The sequence below is a fragment of the Sinocyclocheilus grahami genome, unplaced genomic scaffold, assembly GCF_001515645.1.
Source record: "Sinocyclocheilus grahami isolate Dianchi unplaced genomic scaffold, SAMN03320097.WGS_v1.1 scaffold337.1, whole genome shotgun sequence".
NCBI lineage: Eukaryota > Metazoa > Chordata > Actinopteri > Cypriniformes > Cyprinidae > Sinocyclocheilus > Sinocyclocheilus grahami.
In genome coordinates, this window is record NW_015505516.1 from 560,022 (window position 1) to 580,535 (window position 20,514).

Below are 20,514 nucleotides of genomic sequence, written 5' to 3' on the forward strand. Positions count from 1 at the left end.
GTCTCACCTGCGCATACAGTCCAAAGCCTGTGTGAAGACCTGCGGGGCCATGCAGTGCTCTTGCTGGAGGATTTGACATTGCTCCAGGGTCACCGACATGGCCGTACGATCCTTTGCACTCTTGCAGCTGGTCACACGCACACCGTTTAGACGCCGACAAATCTGACATAACAAGAGAGAAAGATATCATCCTGGTAAGGTACATTCAAACTATTACAAAGAGTTCATTAGTGAGAGAGTCTCAGATCGCAGCTCCATGAATCAAAAACAAACTGAATTGTGATTTCCCATGTTTCAGTATAGATGCAAGAGAACATAATAATAATAATAATGTTAGACCACTGTACCTCTGCTGCCTGCAACAGGATGTCAACATTCTTGCTCTTCCTGGCATTAACATTTTGACTGAGGAACTTGAGTAGCTCAGGTACACAGTTCTGACTGCGAGAGCGGGGCAGACCTATAGATGGAGTCATTCAACTGGTTAGGACTGACATAAATCATCTACCAACGTTCTTTCATGCGCAGTTTAGGAGAGTGTTTAGGACTCACAGTCTTCAGGCAGCACTTCTTTAAACTGGTCATAATAGGAGGCAAGACGAGTTAGACTCTCTACATTCACTACTTCCTGCAGCGACGTGTCTCCAAACCTAAAGTAATACAAAATGAACATGAATAACTAAGTATATTGTATATATAAACTGTATATTGTATACTGAAATGTATATTGACAGTCCAATGAATTACACTGTATGAATAACCGAAGAGGTAAACATCGGGTCTCATAGCACTAAACATGCATACGCACACATTGTGCATTAAATCTACATACAAAGGACTTCACATGATTCATCAATAACTTGTGTACTAGATTGTGTGCTAAGTTTATGAAAAAAGGAACTACTTAAAACCTTCCGAATGCAAAATTCACATACTCTGGGTGATGCATTTAAGATAAAAACATTTCATAGATATCTCATCTTTAAACAATATATTTCATTTTATACAATGAAAGAGTAAGGAAAGCTGTGTTATAGCTCAAGCTGTGAGGTTCCTCTCATAAAAGCACAAAACTGCATGTGTAGCTACAGCTGGCTAATGAGATCTCTGTAATCTGAGTGTGTGTAAACGATGTTTATTGTGTTTGAACTGTTTTTAAAAAATGCCAAACTGGGCATTGCTTGTGAATCTTGCTGCACATGTGACAGTGTGTATTTAGAGAGCGTCGTGTGTTTGCTGAGAGTGACAAATGGCTGTAAAGGAAAGGTTGAGTGGAAAGCCCTAGAGATGGTCTGAGCGTGCTTTATGCAAATAACTAACCTTAGGTATACAATTGTTCATTTATAATACTCCAAATTCACTAACATTAGAATGAATTCATGTGCATTATTTTTTGTGAGAAGTTTTCCTGTGCATATAAATACTGATAATCCATGCAATTATTAGTGAATGAGAGCCAGTGTGATTAAACCAGTCCATACAAAGAAACAGAAAGTATATTTAATTCATACGCTTACTTTTCTGCAAGCGTTTGTTGCTCATTGATTCCTACATTGAATAATACCGGTTGAACTCGCAGCAGCATCCCATTTTGGATCTCCCGTGGTAACACATCAAACATCACCCCCGATAAAGGAACACGCACGTTAAACCCATCTCTGTTGCCCGTGATGACAGGCAGCATGTCGGGGCTGAAGCTGGAGGTCGCCTGGGTCACTTTAAAGGTGACATTCCGGAGGTCCATGACGCCTACACTCATGTCTTCCAACATGGCGAGTTCCTCCCCTTTAAGACGAAAGAGGAGCTCAGAGTTCACACATTCAGATACGTTTACCTTCATCCATAAGTGTAAGCTGAATTGAAATGTGCTTGTATGTTTACCGTAGGTGCTCAGGAGCCCCTCGAACTGGACCAGTAAGCCGATAGTGTGGAGTTGTCTGAGGAAGCCGCCGTCACTTAGACAGTTCCTCAGTTTTATCACAAACCCACAGATCAGGGCCGTCAGCTACAAAGAAATATGTATATTATTAGAATGGATATGAAATATTAATTTACAGGAAGCTAGGGAAATTGCATTATTAAAGTGTTTTGTCAAGTACTTTATAAGCAGAAACATTTTCAATACGAAAAACACACAAATCAATTTCTGCCAACCTCGGTAAAAACGATTTATGGCGTAAACACCCATATGGCAAAAAAAACTATTTTTTTATGGCCACAGTATATTTCAAATTATGCTAAATAAATATTGTAAACAGCGCAGCTTAAGAAAATATCAAATTTCAAATATATTTTGTTTAAACCTTTACTTTTAAAGGTTTAATATATTACAAAATATATTACAATACTTAAGGAAAGTATACTTAAACAATACTTAAGATAGCAGGAAAATACATTTCCAATCTTAAAATACATTTTGGGTAAATGCAAATATACTGTATACAATATATATTTTAAAATATACTGTTTGGACAATAAAAATATATTTAGATTGAAAAATAAATACTAAATAGGAAATACAAATGAGAAAAAAATATATTTATGAAACACTTAATATATATGTATGTAAATGCTATAGTCTATATTAACAAGATAGGTACCATTTTTTTTTATATTTTGAAATATATTTAAATTATATAAGAAAATATTTTTTTCATATAGACAGGCCTTGACAGAATGAATTTTTTGTTAGTTGTCATTTTTAATGAAACCAATTTAAAACATTAAAAGCTATATCCTTATTGGTAGCTGAACACAATATCAAATTAGCTGAAATGTTTAACAAATGCAATGTAATGGGTGATGAGTTTCTCATTTCTACAGAGCACATTCTATGTGGGCCTGGTTATGACTGATTGGCAATAAAATGATGTTGTTTATCTCTTTAAATAGTCTGTACTAACTGTCTGACAGAAAACCACATCTCTGCGGTACTGTAGTGACAAACTCATGGCGATAGTGGGAGCGCTGTCTTGCATCAGTAGAAACACCATGGACTTCTTGGCTTTGTCACTCATCATTGCTACACACTCATTCAGAGTGGTCAGGAGAGGATACAGAGCTTCACTCCATTCACCTAGAGCCATAAACACAGACAGCTAACGTCATCTGGACAGTCCACAAATATAGCTGCAGCTGGTACAAATAGTTTGCAGCGACAGGCTTACCAGGTGTGGAGCCTTCAACACTGGGACTGCCATCTAAAGCCGGACAGAGAGAGAACAATTAAGTGTTGTTTTACTTTTATTACTTTTAAAGCCAACTCTTTATGAAATCGTGTGATGTCATTTTTGGTTCGTTAGCATATACATGCATATCAAAACAAAAGAAACTACAATTCCATTGCATTCCATTCAACTCTTTATCTGCAGAGTCTCTGCCAATGAAAACCCTTGTGAAAAAGAAGTGTGCTTAATTGTATAGAATGTATTAAATATATATTTAAAAAACCTGTACTAAAAGACAATACAATATTAATGAAATAGAGCACACTCATTTTAAATATAATAAAACTAATATAGTTAATTCAGTTGCAGTTAACATGCAATGAAGTCTCCAAAAACGTTACATTCAGTTCACACTTAAGTATATTTTTTAAAGTATATTATTGCCATAATAAACAGCACTCTTTTTAAAATCATGCTAAAACATAGTTCTTTTTCAAAAAGGACTCCTTGATGGTTGAAAGTCAGAGATATCAAGCGGAAATGTGGCACATTCGATTTTGAATGGCGTGCAGAATTATCACTTGTGCCACTAGAAGAGGATGTAAAACTGAAAGCAGTTCTAAAAAAAATCAAAACAGAACGTAACACAGGGTGGAACCTACAGGAGCGAGTGTTAGGACTGGATGGGCATGCGGGGTTCAGTAAGGGTGATGAGGATGCTGGTAATAATGGTGAAGAGGACTGAGCTGAAAGAGGGTGTGATGAGGTCAGGGGGGTGGAGCGAACGTCACCAGGGTTGATCCAGAATGCATTGCCCTGGCTACCTCTCTTGCTGGTGTCGGCCTGCTGGTCAGACAGGAAGACGTCTTCACTGCTGTCGCTCTGCGAGCGCTCTCTCATCAGCAGCCTGTCCACACAGCAGATCACACACTCCAGACTCTTATCCACATTGAGCCAGATCTTTTCCTGAAACAGAAACAGAAATATGTCAGCTTCTGCAGACTTCTAGGTAAATTCATGAGAAAATAATGTCAGTCTCTGAATCTTACCCACTCCTCCTCCTGCCAGTTTAAGTTCATGGATGCTCTGTTCCCTTTCCCGCTCCATTTGGCCTGTGGAGAGCCCTGGTCGTTCCTCAGGACCACGCGCTCAGTGTCATGGGTGGACGGAGAGCCTCTGGAGGCGATGAACTCTGGGCGTGCAGCACTCAGTGCCTGGATAGCTGTAGTTAGCAGCTTACTGTCACACACTGTCACCAGCTGCCGTGTCTGAGAGAGACACAGAGATTGCACTTACTCATTAAGTGGACCTCAACAGCTTTTACTTGCTAGATCTGTTGAGCATGAGAAACACCTTAAATAGCTTTCATTAATGAACCCTTTTCTCATCCCTGGGGTTCTCAGAAGCAACTTTAAATGGTAAATGGTAAATGGAATCTACAATAAATATATTGAAATCCAAATAGAAAATCCAAAATAGCATTTCTATGACTTTCCAAAACAAATAACATACATTACATAAAAATAAATATAAACCCCCCCCCTTGATTTTTCATGTTAATAAGTGTGGAATATTGGAATTCAATAGAATTGTTGATTAATGGTGATTCATAAATATTCATATCCAAAAGCACAAGAACTACGATCTGTTAAGCATTATAAATTATTAATCTGAAATACAGTCACACTAAAAATTATTCAGACACCAGATATAATTTTAGATATTTTTTTACTAGTGGGTGCAGGACACTGTAGTTCATTTATGTAAGTGAGGATAGCAAAATAAAGTAAACTGTGACATATTATACCCCAAAATTCTTCTGTTATCTGACATTATCAAGATGAATTTGTTCTGACACAGTTTAACTCGGAGTTCTTGTCATATTTTATTACGAATAAACTGTGATAATGTGAGAAATGTTGAAGGTGTCTGAATAAATTTTGGTTTTACTGTATATGATACCACAATAATAGAATTATAATAATATACAGAATTTAAGTTAATACAAAATTAAATAATAGAGTTATAATAATTAAATAATTTTTTAATAAAACTATAAAATGTAATAAAAGTTATAATAATGTATAGAATTATAATGCTGCATTATATAAAAAATTAAATAGAGATATAAAAATGTAAAATTAAAAAACAAAACTGTAATAAAATATAATTACATTTATAATAATCCCGTTAAATTATTTTATTAAAATAATTCATTATTTTAAAATTTTTAACTATTTTTAAATTAAATTGTACATAAAAATGATAACATAAGTAATAGTGTCTTAGTCTCTGTTAATGGTGGTACAGAATAGTAGTGCAGAATTTGTTTAGAATTTGTGTTTTCTTTATTTCTAATAGTAATAAATTCAAGTTATTTCAGACATAAACAATGAAAAATACCTAGTTCAATTTCTAGTTTATGTACCAAACTCAGGATATCTTTGAAAGAGTTGTACTGTGTGCCCTTGTTAAGTTGTGTAAAGCCAGACAATCAGAATGGACTAAGGATTTCAGCCAGCTCTTGCCAGTTTTGTGTGAAAAATGCATTAGATGGTCAGTGAACAGACTGTAAATGGTTCATGCAAATCCTCTCACCTTCTCTGTGAGGATAGCGAGGGTCCTCTCCAGTGCATTGGTTGAGCGTTCTTTGGCAGCGCGGGACAGCCGCTCAGTGTAGTAGCTGACCTGCGTCTTCAGAGTGTTGATATGGGAAATTATTTCTTTAGCTTTCAACACATCCTGTGGCTGGCACCGCATAGAAAGTGGAGCAGATTCCCCGGCACTGAAACGAGACAGATCATTAAAAACAAAACAACAACATATTCTGCAATTCCCCATTTGTAATCACTTGTTCAGCTGCACAAGCTGTGACCAAGTTGACTACATAGCAAATGAGATGGTGTGATATACAAGCACACACAGAAAACGTACACAAATGCCAAGTGCACATAATTGGATGGAGTGGGAGAGCAGTTTTGTGCAAATACATCATCTTTAAAAACACAAATGTTGGTGCAAACAAGAAAGATCCTTCACATTTAATGGAAGTGAAGTAAAGGACTCGACCCTGACCGATCATAAACAAGATGAAACACCACCACATATGAAAATGACTGGAAAAATGGCCAACAACCCTGAAACTCACCCTTCACCCTCACTTGAACTGATCGGAAAGCAAACAACAAAGTCAACTGATTACAATCGCAGTCATGAGATAAAAAAAGTTCTGCTCTATGGAACATTATTTCTGCCACAGAATAAAAAAAAGATATACTTTTTTTCTCGCAATTCTGAGTTTATATCTCTCAATTCTGACTTTTTTCTTGCAATTATGATATGATTATGAGTTTATTTGGGAAGCCCGTTTTCCACAAATGAATAAAAAAATAAAGGTAATTGCGACTTTTTATCTCACAATTCTTAAAAAAAGTTTACATCTCACAATTGCCTGATACAAACTCACAATTCTCTTTTTTTCCTCAGAATTGTGAGATGTAAACTCGCAGTTGTGAGAAATGAAGTCAGAATTGTGTGATATAACTCGCAATTGCAAGTTAAGTCAGAATTGTGAGATATAAATTCTGAGAATATATCAGTCTTTTTTTTTCTCCTTAGAACTGGACTTTATAACTCGCAATTCTGAGAAAAAAAGTCAGAATTGCGAGACACAAACTCGCAATTGCGAGAAAAAAAGTCAGAATTGCGAGACACAAACTCGCAATTGCGAGAAAAAAAGTCAGAATTGCGCGTTTAAATCCCACAATTCTGATTTTATATCTCACAATTCTGACTTTATTTCTCGCATTTGCGAGTTTATATCCCGCAATTCTGATTTTATTTCTCGCATTTGCGAGTTTATATCCCGCAATTCTGACTTTATTTCTCGCATTTGCGAGTTTATATCTCGCAATTCTGATTTTATATCCCGCAACGAGTTTATATCTCGCAATATTTGCGAGTTTATATCTCGCAATTCTGATTTTATATCCCGCAATTCTGACTTTATTTCTCGCATTTGCGAGTTTATATCTCGCAATTCTGATTTTATATCCCGCAATTCTGACTTTATTTCTCGCATTTGTATTATACATCAATTATACATTTAAGTACTGAGTAATATTAATTAACTACATGTACTTACTATTTGGTTAGGCTTAGGATTAGGGTTACTTGCATGTAATTATGCATAATTTTTTGTTACAAGACACCGTAAAATAAAGCGTTACCAAAAATCCCAATTATCTTTTTTATTTTGCAGCCAAAAAAACTTCCATACCTCTTGCTACAAGAATAACACAATAATAAAGAAAAGAAAAGAATAAAAAAAAGAATTAGAAAAGCCAAGAAACCTAGCAGAGCAACACAAAAACTTTGATTCATATTCGTCACCAATTTATTATAAAAAAGTCTTACTGCTTTTTGGCTTCCTCAAATTTCTGAATGAGTTTCCTCAATCCGTTGCCCTTAAAGCCCTGATGATGTGCCGCAGGGGCCCCAGTGGTCACCACGTCATATGTGCGATCTGTTCAGAGATGTATGTTATGTGAAGACCAACCCATGTCGACAGAATACTGAAGAATTTCAATGTTCAAATGCAAATATTGACCACAGATATCTCACCGTAGCCGGACTCGCCCTGCACTCTCATCCTCTGAACGTGGAGGTTTGTAGGTATAAACTCTAGTTTTTTCTCTCCTTTCAGAGTGCTAGATTTGAAGGAAGGACCTGATGGATAGTAGGTGAGAAGAATCGGATAAATACAATGTTGAAATCACCTTTAATTATAGCGCTCTCACTTCCTCTTTCTGGTTGAGCAGGTGCCACAACACTTACCCTTGTAGTCATGTAAATTACTGAGAGTCTCCTGATAGGTGAGGATGATAGTCTGGTACTGAGTGATGATTTGTCTCCTCAGATTCTCCCAGCAGGGGGACAACTCACCCAACTCTTCTAACTCACACACCCTGCGTGCAGACAGAAATGTGCAACAATAGAATAAAATCTTATATAAATTCATAGTGTTTCAGTCTTGCTAGTTAGAATCGTACAAATCAATGCAATTTCCGCATTGTCAAAATTCAATGTGCTGCACAAAAGTGAGTCTTGACCAATTCTTAATGGAACAGTTCACACAAAAATTTTAATTTGCAGAAAATTTCCACATCATCAGGCCATTCACGATGCAGATGAGTTTCTTCATCAGAACAGATTTGGAGAAATGTAGCATTGCATCACTTGCTCACCAATGGATCCTCTGCAGTGAATGGGTGCCGTCAGAATGAGAGTCCAAACAGCTGATAAAAACATCACAATAATCCACAAGTAATCCACAATCAATGAATGTCTTGTGGAGTGCAAAGCTGCATGTTTGTGAGAAACAAATACATCATTAAAACATCCTTTATCCACAATATTTCGTCTGAATCAGGAGAGAAATATGCAGACCCAAAGAGCCCAAAACAGTTCTAAACAAATACATTGGAGGAAAACAGGATGGACTTTTTCACTGGAGGATGCGTGAGTTAAGCGTGAATTATGGACTCTTTCAAACACACATATTTCATTTTCCACTTTACAATGTTATAGAAGTATGCATCCCTTCTCTTTGTCGCTAATAATAAGAGTGCCAGTCTGACATTCAGACTGATTTTGTGCGACCCGAGTTAATGCTGTCTTTGAGAAGTACGCTAAATTAATTCATAATTAAAATGTAGACATTTTGAGGGGGAAAATCAGCTAATGTGTATGATTGCTGCATGATCGCGTTGTTTGCCAGTATTATTTATTAAAACATATTTCATTTTCCACTTTACAAAACAAGTTAATTAGACTGAAGTTGTGTGGATTTCTTGTGGATTATTGTGATCAGCTGTTTGAACTCTGATTCTGACGGCACCTATTCACTGCAGAGGATCCATTGGTGAGCAAAGCGTGAATTATGGACTCTTTCAAACACACATATTTCATTTTCCACTTTACAAGACAAGTTAATTAGACTGAAGTTGTGTGGATTTCTTGTGGATTATTGTGATCAGCTGTTTGAACTCTGATTCCGACGGCACCTATTCACTGCAGAGGATCCATTGGTGAGCAAGTGATGCAATATAAAATTTCTACAAACATGTTCAGATGAAGAAACAAAATCATCTCCATCTTGGATGGTCTGAAGGTGTGGACATTTTCAGCAAATTTTTATTTTTGGGTCACCTATTCTTGATGTTTCAGAAGTGTAGAAAACAAAACAAAACAACATATTTTAAACTGGGGACTCAGTTACCTTCGATGTATGTTTTTATTGTAGCTTGTAAAAATACGAGGAAATTGAGATTTTCCATTTCGTGCCCCCTTTCAAAAGAGTCGTTCTGAACATGAGCACTAACAGTGAATTGCATTAACCTGGCAGCATCTTCCTCCAGCAGTAGTTTGACGAACTGTCTTGGTATGTGCAGGGTGAGCACGCTCTCTGCCATCTGCTCCAGGACACGCAGGTGGTTTCCATCAGTCGTGGAAAATCGATACATCCGTGAAATAGTGCCTCCAAACACTGCATCAATCAATCAATCAATCAATGGGTGTGTGCAGTAGTGAGAGGCATGGAAATGACATCAGCTGCATTTTACTGCATTTACTGAAGCATTAATTTGGAACTAACTAAGATTAATAAATGATTAAACAAATGAAACCTTATTGTAACTGTTACCGCAATTTCTGGGTGAAAATTGCTTCACCACCAAACTGTTTTCAGTGTGCATGCTGGGTGATGCAGCACTTTATTGAAGCAGAACTAAAGCCTTAAACCTAAACTTAAAGAACACTGCAAACTCTTCATTTGTTGCCTCAAACCACTATTTTATTCTTCAGAAAATGCTAGTCACAGAACGTATTATGTATTCACACAGAATATTTAACACTCTGCAAATAACCACTCTTGTGTTTTAATGAACATGAGTTTTCAGAACCTCTTTCACAGCTTGTGGCATTCATGAGTCTTCACAGCAGGAACTGAAGCCTACAGCCCATTGGTTTAGTTATGAAGGGCACATTAGAAATAAACTGCTTCGTCCAGATGGAATGTAGCTGCAATAATTAAGATTTTTTTGTATATAGACATTAAAATTAGACACTCACCTGCCTTTAAAAGAGCGTCTTTACATAGGGATGCTGATTTTGCTTTTACTCCCATGGACTCAGTCAGACTTTCATCAACAGGTAATACCATCTGTGAGAAACACGGGAGCAATTACACAGAAGATTGTCATGTTCTTTGTGACAGAGATTTAAATAGACACAGTTGTACAAAATAAAACAGACTCTCGTCTCTTTAGCAGAAGTGCTAGTTCTCTCTTAAAAAAACTACAACTGAAAGTCAGTGTTGTTATCATGGACTACAACTGTAAACTAAAAAAATTTAACTATTTTTAATAAATGGAAACTAAAAAAATAAAAAACCCATTCAAAATATTAATAAATACTATAATATTATATGATGATACTAAAATACTATATAAGACACTGCCTTGGTCAATGGATATTTATAATTATATTAGCCATCAGTAATTTAAATATTGATTTTGGACAGTGGCCAAAACTTAAAGCAGTCAACCACTAATGTATAGTGTGAAGAGCAGCGTACGTAAGCACTCACCCTGCCATTAACTGTGTCTGAACGTGCCAGAGGAGCTCGCTGCTCTCTCCTCTCCTCTATCTGCCATGCGATGATGGTAATGTTACCCATCCGCTCGCTCTCTGCTGATCTGAGCCAGTGAAATGCCCACAAATAGGTGTCAGACTACATTTGCTGTAATTCCTAATAAATTCTGTGCAAACGTTATGCTATGGGATTACACATCGGCTTTGTACCTATATTTATCTCACATACCGCAGAGTGAGGTGTAGCCTGTGGTGTTTGTCTTGAAGCAGCTCTTTCACTGTAAACATAGCCGAACCGAGCAGGTACATCTAATAAAACAGAGAGTTTATGAGACTGAGCAAAACAGTGCAGAATGTTAAGAATAGCGGTTTCTATCTTACAGTCCCCTGTGAGCGGTCCTTCACATCGTAGACAGACAGTTTGATTTGAGTGTGCTGGGTAATCAGAGAGTCCTGGAAGAAGGCAATGCTGCTCAAGAAGATTGGATTACTAGTGCCCTAGGAAAAAAGGCAAATGCCTGCATTAAATTCACCTCGATATGCAAAATCTGATATTTACCAAGTTTTAGGGCCAGTTTAACATGCTACATAGTTCCACATGTTCCAAACCCTAGTAATATCATAGTACTTATCCTCACCTCTATAATTTCAGTCTGTGCGTGTTTGGTCCAAAACGCCTGTGGAGGGGTGGTGCAGCTCACTGCTACAAAGCTACTGGGCTTACGGTCCAGTGACGGAGTTACCAACTCACTGCATGCTGGGAAAAGAAGGACAATAATTCAGTATATCAATCATGAAAGGAGAAAAGTGTAATTACACTCATAGTAGCATAGCATTACAATCCAGTCTTTGTAAGCAACCATACTGTATGAAATGTTTCTTGTGATGTACAGTGCCATATAAACAAATGTCAAATAATCCTAGGTGGCTAACTGCCATCAACATGTCGTTTCATTATGGAAAAAGTAATATACAGCCAAAGTCAGACAAAACCCAGTGCACCTACCACAATGGAAATATTTGATTTAAAGGGTTAGTTCACCCAAAAATGAAAATTCTGTCATTAATTACTCACCCTCGTGTTGTTCCAAACCCGTAAGACCTTTGTTCATCTTCGGAACACAATTTAAGATATTTTTGATGAAATCTGAGGGCTCTCTGACCCTCCCATAGACAGCAAGGTAACTACCACGTTCAAGGTTCAGAAAAGTACCAAGATGATCGACAAAGTAGTCCGTGTGACATCAGTGGTTCAACTGTAAAGTTACGAAGCTACGAGAATACTTTTTTGCGCAACAAAAACAAAAATAACGACTTTATTCCACATTTTCGTCTCTACTGTGTCACTTGTGGACTCGCGTTCACGACAGTATTATTGTTTTCGTTGCGCAAAAAAGTATTCTCGTAGCTTCGTAACTTTACAGTTGAACCACTGATGTCACACGGACTACTTTGTCGATCATCTTGGTACTTTTCTGAACCTTGAACGTGGTAGTTACCTTGCTGTCTATGGGAGGGTCAGAGAGCCCTCATATTTCATCAAAAATATCTTAAATTGTGTTCCGAAGATGAACGAAGGTAATTAATGACAGAATTTTCATTTTTGGGTGAACTAACCCTTTAAGAGCTCATAGATAGGTTGTATAAATGTTTATTGCATGTGAGCTAAGAGGCTCATAAGCAGTTTATTTCCTTCACAGATACAGTAGGCTGCATGTTGTTAGTGCTGGTAGCCAAAAAAGGAGGAAGAATATGAGGTGAAGACTCTTCACTGATACACATATCCTGATGAGTGGATATTAGCTTTGGTGGTTTTGTGTTACTGACAAGAACTTTGGTGACGCTGCACCTTGATCACTTTATGATTGACTGAACTGCTGATACTCACCCAGACTGAACTCAAGCACCGGCTCATCAGGATCCTGACTATTTCCTAAACACACATGAAACACAACACAGAATTCCTATGAATGGCTGAGTCTTTTTATCAGATGTTAATTTTGTTAATGTTAACTTTCTATTAAATGTTGAGATGTGTAGTCTTAGAGGAATAGTCTGGGTAAAATCAGCATCGGGCAAAATTCTCCGTTTAAAGCAGCACTATGTAACTTTTGACGCTCTAGAGGTTAATAAACAGAACTGCACACATCCCGCGGAAGAACATTCCAACCAGAGCTACTTCTCTAAGTTTATGTCTATTCACGCAGGTATGTGTTACTCCGCAGCGGTGACGACCCGACCAGGCTACAATAGTCCAAATATAAGTACTTATTATAAGTGTACTGTAGTGATTCGGAATAAGACAAAAACGTGGTTTGTAAGATGAATTCATGATGTACTCGCTCATTATATACATTTTGCAAATTTTGAACACAGAAAAAGTTACATAGTGCTGCTTTAAGAATTGCCTCCACGTCTCACAGGATGTTGAATTTGAATGACAGAAAGAGGAACTTACTGAACTGTAAAAAATCAACAAAGTCACAGAGGAATTTTAATAGTCATAACACAAATGAAAACATAAATGATAATCACATTATTGATTTAGACAAATTGTGTATCTTATTTCCTATCTTTTTCCACTACTGATTAGAAATAAGTTCCATTTTGATCATCACAGCCATTAAACATTATCGAAAAATATTCCCCACACTGTTTTCAGACAAATATAAAAATTAAAATTGACATTGGAAAAATGTGAATCTATTGATAATTATGGTATTTATATTTTTGTCTGTATGATATCATGTTTAAATCTAACTCATTAAGAAAAAATAAAATGTATTATTAAATATCTAAGCAGTTATATGATTTTAATGCAAATGTACATTTCTTTAAATTTAAAATAGGCATTCCTTTAAACTTGAAATCACAAATGTAAATAGAATTTAAAATAAATTCTCAATTAAAATCTGAACAGTGAATAACCTTGACTAAAATACAACTTAAAGGTTTAGTTTATCAGTATCTTCTTTTGTGTTCCTAAGAAGAAAAAAAGTCATACATGTTTGGAACAATATGAGGGTAAATAAATACTACAGAATTAAAACCTTTCAACTAACAATTCCTTTTAAATTCTATTTAATTTTTGAGTGAATTATCCCTTAAAGGTCTATTTTTGGCATTCAAATTGTTACCACAGAAAATCATCTCTCATATCTTTGTTTAAAAACAAAGCAAAGTTTTTAAAAGCAGAAATGTATTACGCCACCATGTGTGCATGATTATGTGCCACTGACATAATGATCACTATGGTATAAACTTCTTGTAGGCCTACAGGCAAAAGTTAAATGTATAGGGAAACCCCCACTTAATCAAGCTAATAATAATAATAATAATAATAATAATAATAATAATAATAATAATAATAATAATAATAATAATAATAATAATAATAATAATAATAATAATAATAATAATAATAATAATAATAATAATAATAATAATAATAATAATAATAATAATAATAATAATAATAATAATAATAATAATAATAATAATAATAATACCTGTTAGTGCCAACCCCATCATCTCTGAGGACAAATCAAATGTGTTGGCTCGGTACACAGACCATGGCCTGTGGCGTGGACTGCGCTCTCTTCCCGCCATCTTGGCTCCAGTTACTTCAGTGACCAGTGTAACTAACTCTTACGCTCCCACTTTATGTTGCCGGTAAAGGTTTTCCAGTAATCCAGGCTCTGTTTCAGTCTTAAAGATTGTAATCTAAAAGCAGGAGAGAAAAGGGGACAAAAAGGATGAGTCAACATTTGCGTCACCATCTGTCTGGAGACTGAAGAACCAGCGGACCCCGAGGCGGTTAACCTGAGACAACCAATGAACGAGACTTGTGCTTGATCTCAAACCACTGTGTATGTCTCTGCATTATTTATGCGGTTTCATATGAGGACATTTATAATTGAACCCAACAACAGAACTGCAATCAGACAGAGTCAGTGCCAGAGAACTGTCTTATGTTTATGGCTGGATAATTCATGACTTAGAGGAAATGTTTCACAAACAGGATGCTAACAAAGGATTCCCAATAACACGCAACCTCAGGCCAACACTTTATATAGACATAGCTAATATGATGACACCAAACATCATATATGACAGAATACAATCATTCTTATTCCACAACCATTTGACAATGAACTTATGAACCATTTGAGTAAAGAAATGATACACTTAGGGTCAAAAGTTTGGATTAAGATTTTTTATGTTTTTGAGAAAGGTCACATATATTATCAAGTCTGCATTATTTAGATTTTTACAGTAAAAACAAATTTTTAAAACAATTTAAAATAACTGTTTTCTATTGTAATATATATTAAAATGTAATGTATTCCTGTTATGGCAGAATCGTTTTACAGCATTATTACTCCAGTCTTCAGTGTCAAGTGATCCTTCAGAAATCATTCGAATATACTGATTCGCTGCTCAACTATTATCAATAATTAAATGGTACTCAATTTTTAATAATGGTTCATCTTATTATCAATGTTGAAAACAGTTTTTACTGCTTATTATTTTTCTGGAAATCATAATACATATAATCACATTAATAGAAAGTTCAAATACCAGAATTTATTTGAAAAAGAAACCTTTTGTAACATTAAAAATGTCTTTACTTTCACTTTTGATTAATTTAATGCATTCTTGCTGAATAAAAGTATTATTATTACTTTTTTAAAATCTTACTTCAAATGTTGGAATGGTAGTGTATCACACTTTCAAAATCACAGGAATTAATTATACACTCTCAAAAAGGATGTGTTCATTTCTAACACTTTTTTTGTGTTGAGGACATATCTGAACATGTTTTGTAACATTTTGAGTACATAAGTGACACAAATTGTGTAACTATAACACATTAGTGTGTAGAACATTAGTAGGAATAACACATGGTTGAGTTAAAAGTAACACAAAATGTATTGTCTTTAGAACTATACACAGAGGTGTGTTAAGAAACAACAGGTTGTGTTGTTTCTAACACACACTTTTTAAGAGTGTAGTTTTAAAATATATTGCAATAGAAAACATTTATTTTACATTGTATAAGTATTTCACAATATTACTGTTTATACTGTATTTTAAGCAAATCATATTTTTAATAAAAGTAAAATGGATAATATACTGTAACTATCACAAATTATAAGAATGAAAAAATTTAATTCATGTGTGCCACTGATATAAAATCTAAATCAACTAAAATCAACTGAATTGCTCTGAGCAAACATTTTATTTTATTAGCATTTAATAATAGGCTAGAAGTATACACTTATATAAATATACACGTTATATGCTGTTTTAGCTGATCATGATACGGCTGTCAGTATATCATTCATCCTTTTATAAAATACATTGGTGGTGGTCACTTTGCCAAACATAAAGAATTGGAGACACGGTGAAGGATCTATAACCAAAACCTTTATCAAAGCAGAAAAAGTAAGCCTGAAAATAAGGTTAAAAGTCTTTAAGCATGTGCGATAATTCACTACGAACCAGGACCAGTGATAGCGTCATTTATTTGCTCTCTCTGTTGTTTTAGTATAGTTCCCTAAAGGAATTATACGCACAAAATTAGTACAATAAAATTAGCTGAATTTCTGCAATTTCCGTGGTGCAACTTCCCATTCTGAGTGTTTGGCTGCTGAAGGATGCAGCAAACTACAGTATGCTGGGATTGAATCCTGACACAGAGAGAGGAGACAGGGTGAATTTATAATTCAAATACGCTAAATCCGTGGCGGATGGAAGGTTTTTGGCTGTGGAAGGAAAAGCAGCAGGTAGTGGGCTGCAGTCTGGGTCTGAAGGGGTGGACGACTGATACTGACTCAGGCTCCAGCAAACACAACCAACAACCCACCAGCCATCCATCTGCCTGATACAGTCCACCACACAGCCTAGAAACATCACAACGAACAACACATTTATCATAATGTGTTCACAGCAATCAAGAATAGAAATGACAGTCATCAGAATACTCATCTCCCGCCTGCAGTTAAAGACCTCCATAAACTGTAGCAGAAGGTTTGATGATTACCACACTCAAATTAGCCTTGAGATTTCACGCTTATTAACCACCAAGCTCTAAAATGATTTCTCACAGACCTCATTCAGACTTTCATTCAATTATGATTGAAAAGAAACCGTCTTCATGCCAAATGCACCAATTTGATACGGATTCCATCAGGAGAATTTGGAAATATATGGAAACACAGATGAAAGCGACTATGGTGAGATGTTTGTTGATGTTAATTAAATCATCTCATCTTGCTGTAGTCACTAAACTGAATCACTCACAGCAAAACACAAACACAGATACATGCTGCTTCTTCCACTCATAATGTGACATCAGACAGATTTATGGAGTGAGGAATGAAAATAGGGGATGGTTTTATAGAAAAATAAATTAGGTTTAAGGCTATGACATGTTAATTAAATTATGGGGATATTATATTTATATTTAAATTATACACAACAGTTTTAGTAAGACTTTTTTCTTAACGAAAGGCATTTATAATGTTACAAAAGATTTCAATTTCAAATAAATGCTGTTTTTTGAACTTTCTATTCATCAAAGAATCCTGAAAAAAAGAAAGAAAATATCACAGTTTCAAAAAAAATATTAAGGAGCACAACTGATTTGAACATTAATAATAACAAGAAATAATTTCTGAAGGATCAGGTGAAACTGAAGACTGGAGTAAGAATTTAGCTTTTCCATCCAATGTAATAATAAATTACATTTTAAAATATAGTCAAAACAAAAACAGCTATTTTAAATTAAATTATTTCACAATATTTTTGTTTTTATTGCATTTTAAAAAATCTAAATCAAACTAAATGCAGTTTTTATGAGCATAAAACATTTTAAAAATTGTAAAAAAAAACAAAAAAAAAACTGTTTTTAAATACTTTTGAATGTTTTTTATTTTTATTTATTTATTAGGAAGGATTCACATAATCCTACATTACAAATCACAAATGTAGTTCTTTGCTTTGTATTTATTACTCCGCACTACAACACATATGTGACCCTGGACTACAAAACCAGTCATAAGGGTCAGTTGAGATTTAAATAAATGAACTGAGATTTAAATAAACTGAATAACTAAGCTTTCCATTGATGTATGGTTTTGTTAGGATAGGACAATATTTGGCTGAGATACAACTATTTGAAAATCTGGAATCTGAGGGTGCAAAAAAAATTGAGTTTAAATGAAGTTATTAGCAATGCATATTACTAATCAAAAATTAAGCTTTTATATATTTGCGATAGGAAAATTACAAAATATCTTCATGGAACATGATCTTTACTTAATACCCTAATGATTTTGGCATAAAAGAAAAATCGATCATTTTGACCCATACAGTGTATTTTTGGCTATTGCTACAAATATACCTGTGCTACTTAAGACTTAAGGTTTTGGATTAAAAAAAATTGCATCAGATCCAAGACTAAAAAGTGTTTGGATGCCCTAGTGATCACTGCTGGTTCAATTATCAGGAAGTGGAAGTTACAACCAACACTGCTTCAAAGAAGTCATGCCTGAAAGCTCTTTGTGAAAAAATGGAGATGACTTACGAGAGTAGTCATAAACAGGACCGCTTTAAAGGGAACTACTGTAGAGTACATGCAAATGGTGCACAGGTCAGCCATATCTTGAGCTTTAAGCACCACTGGACAGGACCAGTGATGTGTTGCACCAGCCTGAAGCTGCACATTATCCCATGTTCACAGACCAATCAGCTAAGCAATCAGTTTCTTGCTGTTGTAGATTTCAGAAACAAGAAAATGAATAATTATGCATCCTATACTTTCATTCAACAGAATCCATTGTTATAAGATGAATAGACTTATGTGATTGTTACTATAATGTTAGTATTGTGACAAGCGCATATAAATATTGCTAGAAAGAAATGATTCAGGGTATTTTTCCTTTGAGTTTTTGAAATGTTTTGCGTACAGATGGCAATGTTGTCAATAACACGGATCTGTGAAAATGACAAAAAAAAACATTGTATTGTGCATGCCAGGCCAGTAGATGGCAATATCATTTTATAACGAAACACTATGTGCCCTGGCGAATATCTTTAGACTGTAAACGTAATACGTATAGGCCCCCCGTAGTGTTTTTGTAGTTTACACCAAGACAATATCATAGTATAATTTTTGAACACTTCCACTTTGAAACCAGTTTACAAAAGTTTGCACTTTCAGGCACACAAAATGCTGTTGTCATGCAAATGAACCACCAAAACACATTAAAAAAAAATTCAGAGTTTAGAAACCGGTGTTGTGTAAAGGCCTCCTTAAATTAGTAGGACAGGAGCTGACTTTAACATAACTCTCAGAAAGTATTTAAATGTACACTACTGTTTAAAAGGTTTAGGTCCGGGAAAAAAAATCCAGAAAGGAAGCATTAAATTAATGAAAAGTGACAGTAAAGACATTTATAATTTTACAAAATATTTCTATCATAATAAATGCAGTTCTATTGAACTTTATATTCATCAAATAATCCTGAAAAAAATATATAGGTTTCCTCAAAAATATTACGCTGCACAATTATTTTCAACATTGATAAAAATAAATGTTTCTTGAGCAGAAAATCAGCAAAAACTATTTCTGAAGGATCATGTGACTCTGAAGACTGGAGTAATGGTGCTGAAAATTCAAAGCTTAAAATTCACCTTTCTCATCACAGGAATAATTTACATTTTAAAATAGAAAACAGTTCAAATGTAATCACATTTTGCATAATATTACTGCTTTTACTGTGTTCCTGATTAAATAAATGCTGCCTGAGAGTAAAAAAAAGAAATTCCTACTGACCCCAAACCTTTGAATGATAGTGTATAATAAACAAAATATGTATAATAAACAAAAAGTAAACGCTCATTTCAGACAGTCTGTGAAAATAAACTAACTGGAGTAGCTGTGCAGTGTCAGAAATAGAGACGGGTGTACATCAGGTGAAAGCTTAAAGGTGGGGTATGTATTTTTCGGAAAACGCTTTAGAAAACTGAGTCGGGCCGAGTACCAAAACAAATTTGTAGCCAATCAGCAGTAAGGGGCGTGTCTACTCATGATGCGGAAGAGAGAGCGCTCAGTGAACATGAAGGAAATTAGCCGAGCCGAGTGACAGAAAGATAAGAGATGGCGGATAAAAAACAAAAGAGGAAAACGTCTACGGAACAAAAGAAGGCTTACGATAAGGCAAGAAGTAGGACCCGTGTAAATATCGGATCAGCTTTCCAGCGCTGGAGAGAACTCAAAGAGCGGAAGGCCTGCAATCGGACGCCGAGGTTGCTTTGTTTCTTCTCGATAGGCGAGTAACACCGTGTCTACACCGGACGCGTCAGTTGTCGTGCCGCAACAGCTAAAGTCTGTCTACACTGGACGCGATAAAGCGACCGTTGAAAATCATTTGAAATTTGTGTCAATACGTCACAAATAGAACGCAGCAGCAGTTTTCTATCTGGGATTTGTCGTGTCGCGCCGCACCGCACCGCATCCAGTGTTGACCATAGATATGTATATATATATATACAGCATCACTGATTATAATGAGTTCCATAGTATTTTGTTGCGCCACTCGCGTCCGGTGTAGACACGGTGTAACATTGGTTTTGCTTTGTTTCACAGAACTAATCGTTGCCTGGGTTGCGTACGTATGTGTGGGGC

The 20,514-nt window shown here is 35.4% G+C and overlaps 1 protein-coding gene across 1 annotated transcript; it reads right to left on the reverse strand.

The window, feature by feature from the left end:
* Positions 1-3: 3 nt before the first annotated feature.
* On the reverse strand, positions 4-14,537 carry inpp4aa (inositol polyphosphate-4-phosphatase type I Aa). Its single transcript, XM_016295488.1, has 22 exons — positions 14,330-14,537; positions 12,709-12,753; positions 11,459-11,577; positions 11,202-11,318; positions 11,050-11,129; positions 10,816-10,924; positions 10,299-10,389; positions 9,567-9,714; positions 8,004-8,134; positions 7,791-7,895; positions 7,584-7,692; positions 6,316-6,333; positions 5,766-5,952; positions 4,217-4,435; positions 3,830-4,133; positions 3,168-3,200; positions 2,904-3,076; positions 1,882-2,005; positions 1,518-1,785; positions 553-650; positions 348-460; positions 4-162 (listed from the first exon to the last, which is right to left on the reverse strand). Exons 1-22 carry the CDS (start codon positions 14,427-14,429, stop codon positions 4-6), a joined length of 2,850 nt encoding a protein of 949 aa, XP_016150974.1. The 5' UTR covers positions 14,430-14,537.
* Positions 14,538-20,514: the final 5,977 nt, after the last annotated feature.